Raw genomic sequence first — 21,353 nt, 5'->3', positions numbered from 1 at the left:
GTCCTGTGTTCAAATTCCAGCTCCGCCAATTGTCAGCTATGTGACTTTGGGCAAATCACTTCACTTCTCTGTGCCTGCTACTTCATTTGTAAAATGGGGATTAAGACTGTGAGCCCCCCATGGGACAACCTGATCACCTTGTAGCCTCCACAGCACTTAGAATAGTGCTTTGCACATAGTAAGCACTTAATAAATGCCATCAATATTATTGTTTGGAAATTAAAAATTTGGGGCAAATGGGATTACCAGAGACCTCATATTAGTAGCCAAAGCTGTTCTCATTAGAGAAGCAGCGTGGCTCAGTGGACAGAGCTCGGGCTTTGGAGTCAGAGATCATGGGTTCAAATCCCATCTCCACCAATTGTCAGCTGTGTGACTTTGGGCAAGTCCCTTAACTTCTCTGTGCTTCAGTTACCTCATCTGTAAAATGGGGATTAAGACTGTGAGCCCCACGTGGGACAACCTGATCACCTTGTAACCTCCCCAGCGCTTAGAACAGTGCTTTGCACATAGTAAGCGCTTAATAAATGCAATCGTTATTATTATTATTTGGGAAGCTTCAAAGGGGATGCCTGCTCAATCAATCAGTGGTATTTGTTGAGGGGGGTCACTGAGTGCAGAAATTGGTAGAGTACATTAAAAACAAAGTTTGTATACTGTGATAATGATAATTGAGATATTCCTTAAGTGCTTACTGTGCGTCAAGCATTGAACTAAGCCCTGGTGTACATACAAGATCATCAGGTCCCACATGGGGCTCACAGTTTAAGTAGGAGGGAAGAGTAGGGATTGAATCCCCATTTTGCAGGTAAGGGAACTGAGGCACAGTGAAGTGACTTACCCAAGGTCATATAGCAGCAAGTGGCAGAGCTAGGATTAGATCATGGGTCCTTTGTCGCCCGGGCTCTTTCCACTAGAACACGCTGCTTCTCTACACTCAAGGAATCTACAATCTAATGGAGGAGCCAGACAAAATCATTTTTAAATAGGTGTAGGAGGAAGAGTGAGAATATAATAGTAGTATAAATAAATCTGGATGAGTATTTATAGATTGTAAACTCTATACTCTAAACTCTATGTGGACAGGGTTAAGTCTACCAACTCTAATGGATTGTATTTTCCAACGGGCTTAGGACAGTGCTCTGCACACAGTAAGTGCTCAATAAATACCATTGATTGTTCAGAATAAATAAGTGAATATAGAAGAGGAACAAAAAATGCAGGTTTTGAAGATAGGTATAAATACATCAGGATTAAATTTGGCTGCTGAGTTGATGAACAACGAATCTGTGGTACTTACTGAGCATTGCTATGTGCAGAACTCTGAACTTAAGTACTTAGGATGAGCCACGGGGTCTAGGGAATTAATAAAGTACACTTCCTGAAGTTGGTGAAAATGTAGGTGCTCTCTGCAGATCAAGTACTTAATCCAGTGCTCTGTGTTACAGTAAGTGCTCAGTAAATACCGTTGATTGAGTGGCAATAGGGAGCAGTGGGCTCTAGTGGTTAAAACATGTGACTGGGAGTCAGGAACTAGGTTTTAATCCTGGCTCCGCTACTTGTGTGCTGTGTGACCTTGGGAAAGTCACTTAACCTCTGTGTGCCTCAGTTACCTCCTCTGTAAAATGGGGATTAAGACGGTGAGCCCCACGTGGGACATGGACTGTGTCCAAACTGATTAGCTTGTATCTACTTCAGCATTTAGTACAGTGCCTGGCACACAGTAGGCCCTTCACAAATACCATAAAAAGGTAGGGCTGTGATCTGGCAGATGTGGGTGGTGGGTAGAGTTCTTGGCTGGAGGAACAGATGATCAAGGAGCTGAAGATAGGATGTTTGGAGTGTGGTACAGCAAAGAGTGTAGGCTAAGGAGTGGAGTGAAGAAAGCTGATGTGTAAAATAGAAGTAGGTGGTGGACATCTTTGAATCAGTCAATCAGTCATTTTATTGAGTGCTTACTGTATGCAAAGCATTGTACTAGGCACTTGGGGAGAGTACACTATAACAGAGTTGGTAGAAGTGATCTTTATCCACAAGGAGCTTACAGTCTACTTGGAGTTTACAGTCTAAGAACATCCCTTCCCACATGGAACTTGAAGTCAATGATAAGGACTTTATCCTTAATGCTGAGGGATGTGGGTAGTCATTAGATATGAATATTGGGTGGGATAGGGGAGTTGTCCTGTAGGATTATTTCTTATCAACCCCAGCACTTAGCATAGTGTTTTGGCCTATAGGAAGTGCATAATAAATCCTATTGTTGTTCTTGCACTATTGTTATTAGAGGTTTTCAGGAGTGATGATAGATGCACAGAGAGATATTTCGGAAGACAATGTTCAGTACAGACTGAAGGGCGAAGAGGCTGACTGTGAGCCCTTCTTCTAGACTGTGAGCCCGTTGTTGGGTAGGAACCGTCCCTATATGTTGCCGACTTGTACTTCCCAAGTGCTTAGTACAGTGCTCTGCACACAGTAAGCGTTCAATAAATACGATTGAATGAATGGTGGACAAGAGACAGGAACCATGTCCCGTTCATACGTGTTTATTCTTGCCTAGTGCTTCGTTCAATATCCTGTCCATGGTAAGCACCTGATAAATACCATTAATACGATTACTGTGGAGGGGCCAGAGAGGAGGTTACTGTAGTAGTCTGACCCTCGGCTCCTGTAACTATTGTAAATCGTGACATGAATTGCCACCAGAGCCACAGGGCTTCATGTTTCTGCATATTGACAACTCAATGTAGTGGCCCTTTGCCACATGGAAACAACTCAGAAGGGAGTGGAGCATAGGGCCAGGTGTGGTTTACTGAACATTTTCCTTAATTAACAAAAAAGGGAATGCACAGGGACCTATTTCCATTTTCTGACAGTAATAAGCTCTACTAGAAAATAAAATGCTCCCATTAATACTATTATCATAAAGCACTTTTATTTTTCCAAAGCAGTGGAGCATGATTTATCCTGTTTTGTCTTTACAGGATCCCTGTCAGGTAAAGAGAAGTAGTGTTATCCCGATTTTAGAGGCAATGAAACTGAGGGAACAAAATAATAATAATGGTATTTGTTAAGCGCTTACTATATGCCAAGCACTGTTCTAAGTGCTGGGATAGATACCAGGTAATCAGGTGGTCCCCTGTAGAGCTCACAGTCTTAATCCCCGTTTTACAGATGAAATAACTGAGGACCAGAGAAGTGAAATAGCTTGCCCAAGGCCACACAGCAGACAGGTGGCCTAGCTGGTATTAGAACCCACGTCCTCTGACTCCCAAGCCTGTACTCTTTCCACTGAGCCACCGTGCTTCTCAAATGATTTAAACAGGTTAAATGATTTGTCTGGGAAGCATTCAGCAGGCTAGAGGCCGTTCTGAGACTAGTATCCACTAATAGTATTTATTGAATGTTTACTGGATGCAATATTTAGCTCTTGGGAAGTACAATGCAAGCAAATGACATATTGCCTACCCACAAAGAGCTTTCACTCTAAAGGAAGCTCATTTAGGGCAGGACCTTGAAGCAGCTTGGCTTAGTGGATACAGCACAGGCGTGGGAGTCAGGATCGACTCTGCCACCTGTTTGCTGTGTGACCTTTGGCAAGTCACTTCACTTCTCTGTTCCCTCACCTGTAAAATGGGGATTTAAGACTGTTAGCCCCATGTGGGAACCAGACCGTGTCCAACATGATTATCTTTCATGTACCCCAGCACTTAGAGTAGTGCTTGACACATAGTGCTTTACAAATACCATCATTATTATTATTATATGCTCTTTTGTATTGTAATAATAATAATGATGGCATTTATTAAGCACTTACTATGTGCAAAGCACTGTTCTAAGCACTGGGGAGGTTACAAGGTGATCAGGTTGTCTCAAGGGAGCTTACAGTCTTAATCCCCATTTTACAGATGAGGTAACTAAGCTAAGTGACTTGCCCAAAGTCACACAGCAGAGTAAGTAGAGGAAGCCTAGTGAAAAGAACACAGGCCTGGGTTTCAGAGGTAGTGTGTTCTAATCCCGGGTACGTCATTCTTCTGCTGTGTGACCTTAGGCAAGTCACTTAGACTTATTTTGCCCCAGTTTCCTCATCTGTAAAATGGGGATTTAATACTTGCTCTCCCTCCTTCTCAGATTGTGAGCCCCATGTGGGACATGGATGGTGTCCAACCTGATTATCTCATATCTACCCCAGTGCTTGTCACCTAGTAAACAGTTAACAAAAACCACAATTATTAAGTAGCCACAATCCTTATCCTGAAGGAATTACAATGTAGTCTGTGTGCTGAACCTAGAAAGTAATCCATAATTCATTGCCTTTCTTCATTTTATCAGTGCCTCTAGAGAACAATCAGCTGTGTAAAACAGTTCCTGAACCACCATCTCCAGCATCTTTGTTAATGCTCATAGCCAGTTGAGCCGGAAGAGATCCACAGTGGGTAGGAAGCATATGGTGTAGCAGATATGTTCTGGCACAACCCAGAGCGTTTCTCTTTAAATAGCTGGAATGTTCAGCAGGCTTTGGTTTGCCTGAGTATTACAAGCAGACCTGAGCAATCTGCCAATTCCCTGCAGATAGCATGGTCTGGGAGAAATAGCACAAGTCCCAGAGTTGTATTTGTTGCTTCAATTGTTCATTCAGTTATTTAATTATGTTTGCAAATGATTTCATTTCTTATTCAATCAATGGTATTGACTGAGCATTTAATGTGGGAGAAGCACTATACTAAAGACTTGGGAGAGTAGAGAAGCAGCATGGCTCAGTGGAAAGAGCTCGGGCTTTGGAGTCAGAGGTCATGGGTTCAAGTACCAGCCCTGCCAATTGTCAGCTGTGTGACTTTGGGCAAGTCACTTAACTTCTCTGTGCCTCAGTTACCTCATCTGCAAAATGGGGATTAAGACTGTTAACCCCCCGTGGGACAACCTGATCCCCTTGTAACCTCCCCAGCACTTAGAACAGTGCTTTGCACATAGTAAGTGCTTAATGAATACCACCATTATTATTATTATTGTCCTCTCCCTAGCAACTTAGTTAAGCACTCTGCATATAGTAAATATCATTGATTGATGTGTCTCTATTTGTTGCCAACTTGTACTTCCCAAGCACTTAGTACAGTGCTCTGCACACAGTAAGCACTCAATAAATACGATTGAATGAAAGAATGATGGTTTGGTTAATGTTAGCATTGGTTTGTATTAGCAAACTGTCCAATAAAGCACTGATAAATAAAACAGAACTGCCTGTCAACTGTCCCTCGTTCTCACCTTTCCCACTGTTGACCCCCGGCCCACGTCCTCCCCATGGCCTGGAATGCCCTCCCTCCACACATCCACCAAGCTAGCGCTCTTCCTCCCTTCAAAGCCCTACTGAGAGCTCACCTCCTCCAGGAGGCCTTCCCAGACTGAGCCCCCTCCTTCCCCTCCCCACAGTACCTATATATATGTTTGTACAGATTTATTACTCTATTTTACTTGTACATATTTACTATTCTATTTATTTTATTTTGTTAATATATTTTGTTTTGTTGTCTGTCTCCCCCTTCTAGACTGTGAGCCCATTGTTGGGTAGGGGCCGTCTCTATATGTTGCCAACTTGTACTTCCCAAGCGCTTAGTAGCGCTCAATAAATACGAGTGAATGAATGAATGAATAGTAGGGCATTAAGTTCCCTACAGTACTTATGTGCATATCTATACATTCATTCATTCAATTGTATTCATTGAGACCTTACTGTGTGCAGACCACTGTACTAAGTGCTTGGGAAGTACAAGTCGGCGACATATAGAGACGGTCCCTACCCAACAACGGGCTCACAGTCTAGAAGGGGAGACAGACAACAAAACATGCAGACAGGTGTCAAAATAATCAGAACAAATAGAATTATGGCTATATTCACATCATTAACAAAATAAATAGAATAGTAAATATGTACAAGTGAAATAGAGTAATAAATCAGTATAAATATATACAAGTGTTGTGGGGAAAGGAAGGAGATATGGTGGGGGGGAATGGGGACGAGGAGAGGAAAAAAGGGGCTCAGTCTGGGAAGGCCTCCTGGAGGAGGTGAGCTCTCAATAGGGCTTTGAAGGGAGGATGAAAGCTAGTTTGGTGGATGTGTGGAGGGAGGGCATGCCAGGCCAGGGGAAGGGCTTGGACTGGGGGTCGACGGTGGGACAGGCGAGAACAAGGCACAGTGAGGAGGTTCGCGACAGAGGAGCAGAGGGTGTGGGCTGTGCTGTAGAAGGAGAGAAGGGAGGTGAGGTAGGAGGGGGCGAGGTGATGGACAGCCTTGAAGCCGAGAGTGAAGCTCTTCCTCCCTTCAAGGCCCTGCTGAGAGCTCACCTCCTCCAGGAGGCCTTCCCAGACTGAGCCCCTTCTTTCCTCTCCCCCTCGTCCCCCTCTCCATCCCCCCGTCTTACCTCCTTCCCTTCCCCACAGCACCTGTATATATGTATATATGGTTGTACATATTTATTACTCTATTTATTTATTTATTTATTTATTTATTTATTTATTTTACTTGTACATTTCTATCCTACTTATTTTATTTTGTTGGTATGTTTGGTTCTGTTCTCTGTCTCCCCCTTTTAGACTGTGAGCCCACTGTTGGGTAGGGACCGTCTCTATGTGATGCCAATTTGTACTTCCCAAGCGCTTAGTACAGTGCTCTGCACATAGTAAGTGCTCAATAAATACGATTGATTGATTGATTGATTGAGAGTGAAGAGTTTTTGCTTGATTCGTAGGTTGACAGGCAGCCACTGGAGATTTTTAAGGAGGGAAGTAACATGCCCCGAGCATTTCTGCACAAAGATGATCCGGGCAGCAGAGTGAAGTATAGACTGAAGTGGGGAGAGACAGGAGGATGGGAGATCAGCGAGGAGGCTGATGCAGTAATCCAGTCGGGATAGGATGAGAGATTAAACCAGCAAGGTAGCGGTTTGGATGGAGAGGAAAGGGTGGATCTTGCATTATAAATTATACATTTATATTAATGTCTGCCTCCCTTCTAGACTGTAAGCTCACTGTGGGCAGAGAATGTGATGATGAACTCTGTTGTATTGTACTCTCCCAAGTGCTTATTACAGTGCTCTGCACACAGGAAGTACTCCATACCACTGATGATGATGCTGATTCTGAGCTGGGAGGGTGTTGTAATATCCATTATTTTATATCAGTCAATCAATGGTATTTTTTGAGCATCTACTGTGTGCAGAGCACTGTACTAAGCATGTGGAAGAATAGTCAGTCAACCCTATTTATAGAGTGTTTACTGTGTGCAGAGCATTGTATTAAACACTTGGGAGAGTACAATGAACAGACACATTCCCTGCCCACAACGAGCTTACAATCTAGAGGGGAAGACTGCCATTAATATAAATTAATAAATTACAGATATGTAATAAAAGAGTACAATGCAGTATAGCTGGTAGACCTGATCCCTTCCCACAGAACGCTTGCAGTCTAGAGAAGGAGCTTATATGTCTCTGAGACCTGGGCTTATTGCAAAAAACTCATCCAGTGTGTCAGCAGTGTAGCCTAGTGGAAGGAGCACGGGCATCAGAATCACGAGACTTGGTTTCTAATGCTGGCTCTGCTACTTGCAGTGTGACCTTCTCGGTACCTCAGTTTCCTTACCTATAAAATGGGGATTTAATAGCCATTCTCCCTCCCTCTTAGACTGTGAGCCCCTCATGCGATAAGGACTGTGTAGGTCCTGATCATCCTGATCATCTGATTTGAACCCAGCTCTTAGTACAGTATTTGGCACAGAGTAAGTGCTTAACAGCCAGTCAATCATATTTATTGAGCACTTGCCATGTGCAGAGCACAATACTAAGCACTTGGGAAAGTACCATATAACAATAAACAGACACATTCCCTGCCCACAATGAGTTTATCGTTCAGTAAATGCCACAACTTATCCATTAGTAAACAGCTCCCAGAGTAGCAATTTCAGCAGAGTCATCTACAACTAGATTCAACCTCATCATGGTAGGATGGAATCACCAACATCAAGGTTCTTGAACATAATGGGTTAATTAGCATTTAAGCAGTGATTACAGCCACAGAGCTCCACTGGGTGGGACCTGTGAGGAGGAGAGCTGAAAGCAGGATACCTAAGCGTTTGCCATATGGGGAATTAAAACAAGGAACATTTTCAAGACAAGCTGAGGAGTCATCTCAAAACAATCACCGCAATGGGGAGAGCAGCTAATAGGCAGCTGTTTGGAAGAGGGCAGCATTAAAAACAGAGACAGGACCAATGTGAGGCATAAGCTTTAGCACAATTAGGATTTAGTTCCTTATATGTCACTCTACATTGGTGTTTTTAACCTCCATAAATACATTTCTCGCTGTGTTCTTTTTTTTTTTCTTCTGTACACAGGTCCTTATGATATAAGAAGTTGAAGGCCAGAATAATCTTGTAGTGAGAAAGAGTTATTATGTAGTCCTTGAGATATGAGCAATGCACTGTCTATTGAAACTCAAACAGTATTGTGTAGTCTCCTCTAATTTGTGGTCTTTTATGTAGTCATTTTATGCTGTTTTATTTCTATAAATAGCTCTCCCATCATGAGTGAAGAGCAGCACCTTTTTATGTCTAGAATTAGTATGAAATTGCATGTTGGGTCTTACATCACTGCAATATCTGTGGCTGTTTATGAGAGGAACTGAGACAAAAAATGGCATCTCTTGAAATTTTAAAGATTCAATGTAGTCATAAAAATATGAAATTGAATTTCAAATTATGAAGCTGCAGATATGCATGCATGTACTTTTACTAGCCAATTTTTATTTCATCATGGTGATTCTTAGCAACTAAGTCTCTTAATCATTCAGTCAAATTAAGCCAGTTTTAGGAAAGGTATCATTTCTTGAAAGGAACTGAATAAAGAATACCTTTTATTTCTTTCTTTTGTTCTATGACATTCGTTACGTGCTTATTGTGTACCAGGCATGGTAATAAGCTCTGGGGTAGATGCAAGACAGGCAGGTTTGACATAGTCCATGTCCCACAGGGGGCTCAGTCTTAATCCCCTTTTACAGATTGAGGTGACTGAGGCACAGAAGTTAAGTGACTTGCCCAAGGTTACAAAGCAGACAAGTGGCAAAGGTGGAATTAGAACGCAGGTCCTTTTGACTCCCAAGCCCATACCAGAAGCAGCCCATGGATAAAGTGGGCCCATATTTAATGGTAGGATATAACAACTTTCATCTTGCTCCAATTTGCTATTTTAGGAGACATCTGGCTGTATGGTATAGCTAATGATCTGAAATTCCAAAAGGAAGTCAAGTGTTTTCAGAGTGCTGAATGTAACCCAATAGAAAACAGCCAGTGGGTTGTCCAAATGAATGTCTAATTCAGAACTACGTTCAGTATGTTCTTGGGGAAGTGTTTACTTGGACTCCCACTTTGCTAGGTTCTATTTTAATCATGATTCCATCTAAAATAAACAAAAGACTTGTGTCCCTTCACAATTCCAAATCTTTTAAAAATGAAACAGCAGAGTGCTCTGAATTATTCGTGAGGGTACCACACATTCCGTACCATTTGGGGGCTGTGTGCAGCCTCTTGCAGCCTGTTATAAATATAAACTATGAAGTGACAGGGAATATGTCTTAAGCAAATATTGTTTTGGAGCATCAACAATAATTTCACACCCTAAAAATAGGAGGAGGCATGATCCATTTTTCTTTTGATGATTCAGTAGTGCGAAAGCTTTGATCTCTATAAAAGTGAACTCTAGTGAGGTTTGGGAGAAATGGCATGGCCTAGGGGAAAGAGCGTGGGTTTAGGAGTCAGAGGACCTGGGTTCTAATCCCCGATCCTCCACTTGCCAGCTGTGTGACCTTGGGAAATTCACTTAACTTCTCTGTGCCTCACTTCCCTCAAATGTAAATTGGAGATTCAATACCTGATCTCCCTCTTCCTACTGTGAGCCCCAGGTGAGACTGTGTCCTACCTGGTTGGTTTGAATCTATCACAGCACTTCTAATAGTGCTTGACATATATTAAGCACAAAACAAATACCATAAAAAAAAACTTTTGACAACACTACCAATCTGACAACCTGATTACCTTGTAACTACCCAGTGCTTAGAACAGTGCTTGGCACATAGTAAGCGCTTAACAAATACCATAATTATTATTATTAAGAGATAAGCTTAGAGCCACAACTCCTGCAGGTGGATGGTGGGTCCTGACAGAAAAGCATAATGGAATAGCGGAGTGGATGCCGCTTGTTAATACAGCAGCATTTGTTTTTGGGCACTGGGCTGTTTCTCCCCTCATTCTACCAATCTGGCCCCAACTAGCAGGATTAGTTGTGTCCAGCCTGATTTGCTTGTATCCATCCCAGTGCTTAGTACAGTGCCTGACACATAGGAAGTGCTTAAAAAAATACCACAATTATTATTATTAGCCAAGGAATGCCACCCTTGGCAAAAGCCACATTCAAGGCTGGTTTTGAAGAATCACCCAGATGCGAGTACTGGTCTCACTTTACTTTGGAAGTGGCCAGAGAGTAGAAAAGCAGCGTGGCTTAGTGGCAAAAGCATGGGCTGGAAGACAGGGGACCTGGGTTCTAATCCTAGTTCCGCTATTGGCCTATTGTGTGACCTTGGGCAAGTCACTTAACTACTCTGTGCCTCTCATACCTCATCTGTAAAATGGGTAGTAAATGTCTGTTCTCCCTCCTCTGCAGATTGTGAGCCACATGTAGGAGAGGGACATTGTCCAACCTCATTAACTTATATCCACCCCAGTGCTTGGAACAGTGCTTGACACATAGTATGTGCTTAACAAATACCATTTTTTTTAAAAAAAGTGGCCAAACCTGGTTGAATAACTCATACTGATGGATCTGACCCTTTGCTTGTTGAAAGCCAACAATTCAATAGACTGCTTAGATGATCTGAATACAAATCTTTCTTCTCCAATGGCCCAAACAAGGTCTGTACATCTTTAAAGTTCAAACACTCCTTTCTCCTGGTGCCGTTTGCATTTATTTCAATCAACTGTCAATATTATTTATTGAGCACTTACTCTGGGCACTGTATTAAGCAGTTGGGAGAGTATAAACAGTTCAAATAACTAGTATACACAACCCCAGCCCTCACCTTTCAAAATGAGGCACTTTTGGGTATTCCTGCCCCGGTGAGCTGGACAGTAGCTAGCCAGAAAGACTGTGGAATTTTTAAAGTGCTCACTTTGTACCAGGCACCATGCAAAGTGCTGGCTTGGATACAAAATAAACCATTCAGACATGGTCCTTGTCTACTGGTGGAATCATCTTCTACCTGAGAAAGAAGAAGTTAATAATGGGAGGAATAAAAAATGCAAACATCAAAAAATAAAGAACAGCAAATTAATAATAATAATAATAATGATAATTGTGACATTTGTTTAACACTTACTATGTGCCAGACACCATTCTAAATGGCGGGGTGGATACAAGCAAATTGGTTCATCCATTCATTCAATCGTATTTATTGAGCACTTACTGTGTGCAGAGCACTGTACTAAGTGCTTGAGAAGTACAATTCAGCAACAAATAGAAACAATCCCTGCCCACAAGGGGAAGCAAATTCATTCATTCAATCGTATTTATTGGGCGCTTACTGTGTGCAGAGCACTGTACTAAGCATTTGGGAAGTACAAGTTGGCAACATATCAGTTGGACATGGTCCCTGTCCCACATGGGGCTCACAGTCTTAATCCCCATTTTACAGGTCAGGTAACTGAATCACAGAGAAGTGACTTGCCCAAGGTCCCATAGCAGACAGGTGGCGGAGCTGAGATTAGAACCCAGTCCTTCTGACTCCCAAACTTGTGCTCTATCAACTAGCCCATGCTGCTTCTCAGATGAACAGCAGTAGGAGGGAAAAATCTTCAGGCACTTCTCTGTTGCCAGTTATAGTCTACCAACTCAGTTTGCATTCTCCTAAGTGTTTAATACAGTGCTTGTTATACAGAAAGTGCTCAATAAATACCATTGATTGCTTGCTTTCTTTACCAATGGGAAAACATCCTCAGCATTCAATCAGTTCTAAAGTTTGCTTCTACTCTGGCAGGACGGTGGGGAGGTGGCAGGGCATTTCCTTAGTTTTGACCAAGAGAGGGGAGGTTGCTCAGGTAATTGAATTTAAGAATCTCACAGTGTTATGACGACTTTGTGGAGGCCACAATTTATGAGTCCCTCCACTCCTGCTGGGTTTTGGGGTGGATCTTTCATGCTGTTGGATAGGAGGTCTGTAATAGTCTGCAGTTTTTCTTTTAGACTTATATATTCTGCAAATCTGACCAAACAGTAGGAAAAAAAAAAGCAAGATTGTTTTTTTACGGATGCTGTTTTTTTAAAATGAATGAACCCGATTAACATTTACATTGGAAGTACAAAAGATTTCAAATTCCCTGACCAGTTCAAAGCCATTTCTTTAAGTGTCTCATTTGAAGACAAGGGGTTTGTAACCTCTGTGACTTCAAAGACCTCTGGGCTAATCAGAGTTTAATGATATTTAGGTTAGGAAGATTCAAGATTACTGTCTTCCACATGAGTGATTCCTTTCTTTGTCATGATCTCTGCTGAGATCATGCTACAAAGATGAAAAAAAAATTTCTCAAACCCACGGGGCTGGCAATTAAAGTAAATCCTTAAAGACTGGTTCTTAATAAGTGCTTAGAACAGTGACTGACACATAGTAAGAGCTTAACAAATACTATTTGAATAAAAATAAATCAATAAAATAACATTTCTCCTCCCCCACCTCCTTTACGGAAAAGGAAAATAACAATTGCCAGTCATTATGGCACGTAGACATTTGATAGAAGATCTTTTTTTAAAAAAAAAAAAGAAATTGTTATAGAAGCTCTTTCACTTTTCTTTCCCACTTTTGATCTCCATAAAGGACGTGTCCTAGAAGTCTTAAATTCATCTGACAAGAGATTTTAATCTGTCTTCTGTGAACTGGGTAGCTTGTTGTTTATTTAGTCTTTTTTGAGCCCACAATGATCTCAAAACAGATTTTAAATCCATTCAAAAGCTAGACCTTGAGGCAGGTCACAGTGTCCTTTTTTATGTCAAGATGGATGTTTTTAGAGAATAAGGAAGTTTTGAGGAGATTTCAGTGTTTTTATCTGATTTCGTGGGTTACATAAATATAACAGAAGAGCATCTAATATGGAAATCTCTGGACAGACCAAGAAACACAATAGCTGAGTCTTTGATCCAGTTTAGAAAAAAGGGTGGAGTTCTAATTCTGAGCTACTCCTTAATCCACAGCAAATGCTATTGAAAATGGGGATATATTTGAAGCTGAATCACAAGTTTGGGGTTCTAATTCTTAGCTTTTTCAACATTTAAACTCTATGAGTGGAAAAAAGAACTCAAAAGTTAACCTGGGGTAATAAAAATAAATTTTAACTTTTCCTTTAAAGGAAAAATTAAACGTCAAACCTAACTTTGTATTAAAACAGTGCAAAGGTATATCCTTTACTCATTAAATTCACCAGAAACATTTCTAAACAATGAGGCAAATGTTATTACAACAAAATATATCCTTTTGATAATCGGGGAAAAGAGATTTCGCCTTGACTTGGAGGTTTTCAGTTTTTCAGTGTAATGGGTATCCATGACTAAAACTGGACATTCAAGAGAAGATAGTGAGACGAGAAGAGGCGATGGATGACCTGTGATTTGCAGGGCAGTTAGTACATCTGTGAAACTCACTGTACCCATCTGAATTGGTCAAACTTAATGTCAATTTCAGGGTGTCAGGGGGGCTGATGGGGTGGCCCGGTGGAGGTGTCGGGGTGGCAGGGGTGGTGGTTGGCTGGAGTTGTCTGGGAGGGTGCCAGTGGCCCATCGGAGGTGTCAGGGCAAGTGTGGTGGCCCACCTGAGGTGTCAGGTTGGGTGGCAGGGGTGGCCCACCTGAGGTGTTGGGGGGGTAGGTTAGGTGGCCTGGAGGATGTGTCAGGATGGGAGGTGATAGTGGCCCAGCAGGAGGAGTCAGGGTGGCTGGTCCGGTGGCCCGGTGGAGGCGTTGGGGTGGCAGGGGTTGGTGGCCCTACAGAGGCATTGGGGGCAAGTGATGGCAGTGGCCCAGCAGGAGTAATCGGGGTGGCTGGTGCATTGGCCTGGCTGAGGTGTCTAGGCGACTGGTGTGGTTGCCCAACAAAGGAGGTGAGGCAAGTGGCACCCTTGGCTCAGTGGTGCTGTCGGGGTGGGAGGTGGCAGTGACCAGGCTGAGGTGTCAGGATGGCAGGGTACAATGTTCCAGGGGAGGTGTCATGGCAAGTGGTGTTGCTGCCCCAGTAGAGTCGTCAAGTGGCTGGTTTGCTGACTCACAGGGCAGCACGGAGGAGTGTCAGGGAGGGTGGTGTGGAGACTGTGTCGGTAGCCTGGAGGATGCATTGGGGAAGGTGACACCATGACAGGGCCAGCTGCTCTGAGGACATGTTGGGAAGGGTTGTATGATGTTGGTGCCAGCGGCCCAGTGGTGGTGCCAGGGGAGGGTGGCCCAGTGACCCAGATGTCATGTCAGAGAGGGTGGCACGGTGAAAGTGCCAGCGGCCCTGAGGAGTTGTCTGGGAGGCTGGGTTAGTGACAGTGCCGGCTGACCAGAAAAGGGGTCGGGGAAGGTGACATGATGTTGATGCCAGGCTGGTGGTGGTGGTCGGGAGGGTGACAAGGTGGCAGTGCCGGTGACCCAGAGGTGGTGTTATAAAGGGTGGCACGATGATGATGATGGCTGCCCCGAGGAGATGTAGGGGGGAGCGGCACAATAATGGTGCCAGCAGCCCAGAGGTGGTGTTGGGGAGGGTGACACAGTGACGGTGCCCATTGCCCAGAGGAGAGGGTGGCATGATGAAGGTGCCGTGTCCCAGAGGGTGTCAAGGTGACTGTACTGTCGGCCCGGAGGAGGTGTCAGTGAGGCTAGCATGGTGACAGTGCTGGCTGTCCAGAGGTGGTGGTGGGGACGGTGGCACGATGACAATGCCAGCGGCCCAGTGGTGGTGTTGAAGGAGGGTGATCTGGAGGCGGCGGCAGAGTGGGTGGCACAGTAACAGTCCCACGGCCCAGAGGTGGTGTCGAGAAGGGAGCCATGATGATGGTGCTGGTGGCCAGAGGAGCTGTCAGGGAGGTGGCATGATGACAGCGCTGGCATCCTGGAAGTGGTGTCAAGAGGGTAATAATAATAATAATAATAATAATAATGGCATTTATTAAGCGCTTACTATGTGCAAAGCCCTGTTCTAAGTGCTGGGGAGGTTACAGGTGATCAGGTTGTCCCACAGGTGGCTCACAGTCTTAGTCCCTATTTTACAGATGAGGTAACAGAGGCACAGAGAAGTTAAGTGACTTGCCCAGTCACACAGCTGACAATTGAAGGAGCCAGGATTTGAACCCATGAACTCTGACTCCAAAGCCTGTGCTCTTTCCACTGAACCATTCAGCACATACTATGTACCAAGCACTGTCCCTTGGCTGCGTGGTGACATTTCTGTTTGTGTTTGGTTCCCGGCTGACCCTAGAACATCAAGGAATAGACATTCCAAATGTAGGAAATGTTTTTACGTCCAAAAGAGTGTTTAATGATATTTTAAATGTTTTAAAACATACCTGGAGCACTACAAAGTAAAACAAAATAAATATACAAACCTCCACTCTGTTCTGGTTCTAGAACTTTACAAGAGAAACGGTAATGAGCCCTACAGTGAGAGGCCTTTAGAGCTATAAATTTAGAAGGTTTTATCATCAATCGGCATTATATACAAGTCACTGAAATTTCATTGCCATTCTACAGGGCAAGTCATGTTAAATATAAAAACAAACACGATGTACACAGCAGCAGCTCAACATCGGGGCGGAGACCAAGGCTGGGCAAAAGGGTTTAAATAGCAGAAGATGTTGAGAAAAGACGTGTGTCAGTCAGTGTATGGGGGAGAGGAAATTTGGCCCAAGAACCCACCAGACATGCCCATGGCATGAAGTCGGCCTGGCTTGAATGACCTGCCGCCACAGGCAGGAAACCCCTGCCAGCTCACTGTGTGAGAGCAGCTGGCAGACAGACCCTGGCAAGGCCAGAAAACAAAAGGACACAAGTCTCCGAGCTGCCCAGTTTGGATAGCAGACAGTGGATTCCTGGGTGGCATGTGGGGGTTTGGGAACAAAGTATTTTCTGTGTCTTGGGGCGAGTGAAGACTTGGCCCTGGGTTTCCTGACTCCTGGCAGCCCGAGTCGGTTCTGCTTTCCGAGAAAAGTCTTCCCCCATTCAGCAACTGGCTCCGGAGGGGGAGGAAGGGTCACTGGCCACTCCAGGCATCAGGAGGTACGGGATCCCACTGAGTAACACAAGCAGAGGGAAAGGAGTTCTGGAGTCTTAGTTCTGTAACGATCACAACCCGGTCTTGCCTGGGGGCAGAGGGAAAGGGCAAAATGATCTCTGGGAGGTTCACTTTAGGTCAGGACCTCAAATAAGCCTTGGGTGGGACTTTAAAAGAGCTGGATTTCCAGGTCCCCCTCCCTCCGTGACCTCAATTCCATCCCGGTGATATCATGGAACCCTGACAACATCACAAACCCTCCAACCCTATAAAACGGCCAACCCCCAGAGCCACCATTAGTTTCTCTGCGAGAAATTTGAGAAAGTAGCTGAAATGGCAAGTTCGTTGTTTAGGTTTGCTCTAGAGGAATCTCCGAGCTTCTCCCATGACCACTTAGCAGGTAGGGTCTCTCTAGAGGTTATTGGAATTTGTTTCTCTAGATAGCTGGTTCAGATCTGGGTGGTTATATTTTCCTGTCAGAAGGCAGCACTCCAGTGGGTTCCTTACCACCTGGTGAAGCAGCAAATGTCCCTATACTGAGGAGTCCAAGAGCTGGCTGGGGTAAGGGGTGTCTGCCATACATTTCCACCCAGCCCTGGGCCCTCTCTCACTGCTCAGCTGGAGTCCATCCGGGGTGCCTTGCTACAAACACATGCACACATACATATACACTCACAACCCCCTCGCTGATATGTGGCTGGTCCAGTTGTAGCTAGGGTTTGGGTTGGATTGGGGGTGTTCACCTGGCTCAGTGCTGACCGGGGGGTGGACGTCCACTTCTGTTTCCTCTGCAGGGCCTCAAGCTCCCCACTGTGGGAAGTATCAGCTGTTGACCCAGTGAAGAAGGGAGCGGGGACTGCGGTGGCATGGGGAGACCTGCATCCTCCTTGGAGGGTATCGTTGTTATGGGGACCTTTCACTAACTAAAGCTACTCAGGTTGGGGCACTGCTACCCACCCCTCCTCCAAATGGGAAGCATCCCCAAAGCGAGCTGAAGGTGGAGAAAGGACAGGAGGATGGGCCCCCCTCCAAAAAAAGATTAAGAGCCCTCCAGAGCAGCGGCAGGAGCCGGCCAGGATGACCGTGCTGGGTTGCAGGCCCTCTTTCGTTACTAGTGTCATCCAAAGTGCCCCCTGCTATAAGGCCTCAGAGGTGGTCCGGTGCCCCCAGGCCGTAGCTGTGCCAGTTCTGGTGCCTGTGCCACTGGCAGCACCACCTGCCCCTCCCCAGCCCAGGAAGAGGACCCATGAGAAGACCACCAAGGGGGACATGGAGGAAGACGGGCCTCCCACAGAAAAGAAAACAAAAAAGATCAAGAGGCCAAGAAAATGGCAGCCGGAGCCAGTGAAGCTGACAAAGCTGGGACGCCGGGCCTCCTTTACGACCCGAATTATCAGAGGATTTAGGTGTCACAGGGCCTCAGAGGTGGTCTGACGCCCCCAGCCTGTGGCCGTTTAAAATACCAGAAGGAATGTGGGTTTTGAATAATCCTATAAAACTCCACTCCAGGCCTTAGCTTTCTCTTCTAAAGAGAGTTCATCCATTTCAAAGAAAAACTTCTTTACCTGACTACAGGAAGGGATATTTGGTCCAGACTGCTTATTTATAACCAATCAGCCAGTGTTGATTCTGTTGTACTCTCCCAAGTGCATAGTACAGTGCTCTGCACATAGTAACTGCTCAATAAATAAGATTGATTCATTGATTGGTATTAAGCACTTGCACTGTTCAGAGCTCTGTGTTTAGCACATGGAGGAATATAATAAGGTAAATAGATACAATCTAAATGGCTACAATCCCTGGAAAGCAACATGGTTTAGGGGAAAGAGCAGGGGCCTGGAAGTTAGAGGACCTGAGATCTAATCCCAGCTCCACCATTTACCTGCTATGTGACCTTGGGCAAGTCACTTAAGCTCCCTCTAGACTGTAAGCTTGTTGTGGGCAGAGAATGTGTCTGTTTATTGTTACATTTATTGCATACATTACTGCATGCAGTAAGCACTCAATAAATATGACAGATTGAACTTCTTTGTGCCTCAGTTATCTCACCTGTAAAATGGGGTTTAAGTCTTTGAGCCCCATGTGGGACATGGACTGTGTCCAACCTGATTAGCTTGTATCTATTCCAGTGCTTAGTACAGTGCCTGGCAAATACTAAGTGTTTTAATAAGCATCATAACATTTTTTAAAAATCCTTTCTTTCAAGGAGCTTCCCACCTAGCAGAAATTTGTTATGGGAAGACAGTTTCAAAACTACATTTCATAAGGTACTTTGTAGTCTAATGGGTGGATTTGAAGGAATAGGGAAACTGAATATTATTTTCCAGTCAGAGGATGTCCTTCATTTAGAATGTGCAATATTTCTCTTCCAGGAGGAATTGTTGATAAGGATCTCCGTCACTACCTCAATTTACGGTTCCAGAAAGGATCAGTGGATCACGAGCTTCAGCAAATCATACGGGACAACCTCTACCTCCGCACAGTACCATGTGAGTGGGACAAAGCATCCTTTTCATTTTCCATATGTTGAAGTGGATGGAGGATCCCAAAAATCTTGTCAATGATTTATGTTAACCCCTTTTCTTTAAGGAAGAAAATGAATACCAGTGTTATACTGGAATCATTTTTCAGGATCTTTTTCTCTGTGACTTTGATACACAAAAACTGCGTTGGGTAACTTGAGTTTGGGGGGTTCTTGGCAAAGCTGGCTGAAGATGTCAGTGTCAGGATACTCAAAACACTGGTACTGACCTTGTGGTGATCCAGGTCCATTGGCAGAGTGGTGTTTCATGATTTTGAGAGAGGATCAGTCTGATAATCTGCTGAGTTGGAACGCACTCTAAAGGGAGCAAAAGGTGTATTGAGTTGTACGTTGTACGGTTATAAAATGCTCCCAGGAAATCCAAGCTATGACCTAAAGATCAGTGACTCCATGCATTTCCTGATTTGTAAATTGTTTCTATTTCTTTTATAGTCAAGGAGAGGGTTATAGCCTGCTCTGAGAATAGTGTCTAGGAAATATCTCTCTCTCTCTCTCTCTCTCTCTCTCTCTCTCTCTCTCTCTCTCTCTCTCTCTCTCTCTCTCTCTCTCTCTCTCCCTCTCTCTCTCTCCCTCTCTCTCTCTCCCTCTCTCTCTCCTTGCTAGATCTGCCATACCTCTCTCTAGAAGCAGGAAAAAAAGATCCACAGATCAATACTGGCCTGGGTAATTAATTAAACATCCCTATATATTTTAGGAAAGCAAAATGTAAACAATTTATCAGGAGACTCTGTCTCAGGAAAGCTTCCCATGAAGCAAGCATTTAACACAACAAATAGCAAATTGAGAAATGGGAGTCTATCCCCCACCACCCCAATGGAAGTGTTAGCACAAAGTTGCAGCAAACCTTGCTAGTTTCCTGTGATCAATGGCCAACACACCAGTTAGCTCACATGGAAGATCACTCTCAGTGGTAAGAGAATGCCTATTCTTCTGTTGAGAACAATATCATTACACATGACACAGTGTCTCCTACATCTGTCCTAACTTCAACCAGCATGCCTTGAGTTGGTTTGTGATGAGTTCCAAACCTTCTCCCAGAGACAGACTGTAAATCCCCTTCTCCTTCTCCTCCTTCTCCTCACACTGCACCGAACATAAAGTGTACAATGACAGAGAATTCTGTCAGCACAGGATGTGAAAATTGCAGAGGAAATGAAGGGAAAATTAAAAAAAAACAAGGATTTGGGGTTGAAATCTTGACCTTATATGGGAGCTATGGGCCCCATGCTTAAAGCAGACATAGATTTGAAGCTGTCTTGGAAGCTGTCTTCTAAATTTACCCAAACCTGGCCTTTTACAACAAATTTTTCTATTAAAGGAGTCGAAAAACATGGCTTGGGTTTTCCAGAGGTGGTACTGAACATTAATCAAATAAAAATTCCAAGTCAACAGTATCAAGTCTTCCCAAAGAGAAATGTTTCCCAACTGACAGTTTGCTGATCAGAAATTATACTTCTTGTCATTCTGGGCTTGTTTGGTGAATGTACTGCAGGACTCTTGCTTTTAAACTAGAAGTTGAGGACAGGGCATCCTTGACCTTGTACATGTTTGTCATTAGAGTGATGGGTAGAAGAAGATGGATTAAAGTTAGCGAGTGTACTATTTATAAGATATTGGGCTCGACTCTCTAAACTGTGATGTTGTCAGTGCTGCTGTATTAATTTATCTTTGGTGACAAGAAAGGAGATCAGAAATACCACAAGGAAGACTCAGACATTTGATTGGCTTTAAAAGCTGAAGGAAGACGATAAGAAGCTGACTTTCAGGTATACTTCTTGTCATGTTATGGATATGAAAGGAACTGAATAGATCCAATTAAATATCCAGGTAATCAGAGTTAACTTGGGGTAGCGCCTGGATAAGGGATGTAACACAGACTTGTTTTGCTAATAGAAGGTGTTTCAGCAAGGTCATAAAAATTGATTCAAGAAAAGCTGGGGACCTTCATGTCAGGAAGTTCAGGGAGGGTATTCTGATTATAGAAACATCATTCATGTATTTTATTCCTACTGCCATTGTTTTATTCCTATAACCAGCCATAATCACCCAATACTTACAGAAAATGGCTTTTAAATCAAACTCCAGGTAATTTATCATGGCAGGCTAATAACATTATGTAGGATGGTTGTTATTATTACTATTCATTTCATATTAACTTACAGAGATCCATTTTTATGCTGGTGGATTGGACACCTGGACAACTCACTGCTATTCCTATTTATGTTCCATCAATTGGTTGTATTTATTGAGCGCTTGGGAAAGTACAATACAATAGAGTCTGTAGAAATGATCCCTTACCTGCCCTTAGAGTCTAGTGCAAGTATGATGAGTGTGGAGAGGGGTGTCAGGTGACTTAGTGAAAGAAGCACAACAGGACTGGAAGTCAGGGCACCTGGATTCTATATATGGGCTCAGCCACTTCCCTGCTGTGAGGTCTTGGACCAGTCACTTAACATCTCTGTGCCTTAATTTCCATATGTAGCTTC

At 43.8% G+C, this 21,353-nt stretch overlaps 1 protein-coding gene across 3 annotated transcripts in view; it reads left to right on the top strand.

Annotated features, from left to right (window-relative positions):
- MAGI2 (membrane associated guanylate kinase, WW and PDZ domain containing 2) overlaps positions 1-21,353 on the top strand; it is an 825,111-nt gene that overhangs the window by 158,042 nt on the left and 645,716 nt on the right. For all 3 annotated transcript variants that reach the window (XM_038740978.1, XM_038740977.1, XM_038740980.1), the window contains exon 2: positions 18,698-18,814. In XM_038740978.1, coding sequence (XP_038596906.1) covers positions 18,698-18,814 — 117 coding nt within the window. The remainder of the gene's footprint in view (positions 1-18,697; positions 18,815-21,353) is intronic.

The sequence above is a fragment of the Tachyglossus aculeatus genome (genome assembly GCF_015852505.1).
Source record: "Tachyglossus aculeatus isolate mTacAcu1 chromosome 12 unlocalized genomic scaffold, mTacAcu1.pri SUPER_6_unloc_1, whole genome shotgun sequence".
NCBI lineage: Eukaryota > Metazoa > Chordata > Mammalia > Monotremata > Tachyglossidae > Tachyglossus > Tachyglossus aculeatus.
Note: the sequence above shows the minus strand (reverse complement) of the source record. Positions and strands in the feature narration are given on the sequence as shown.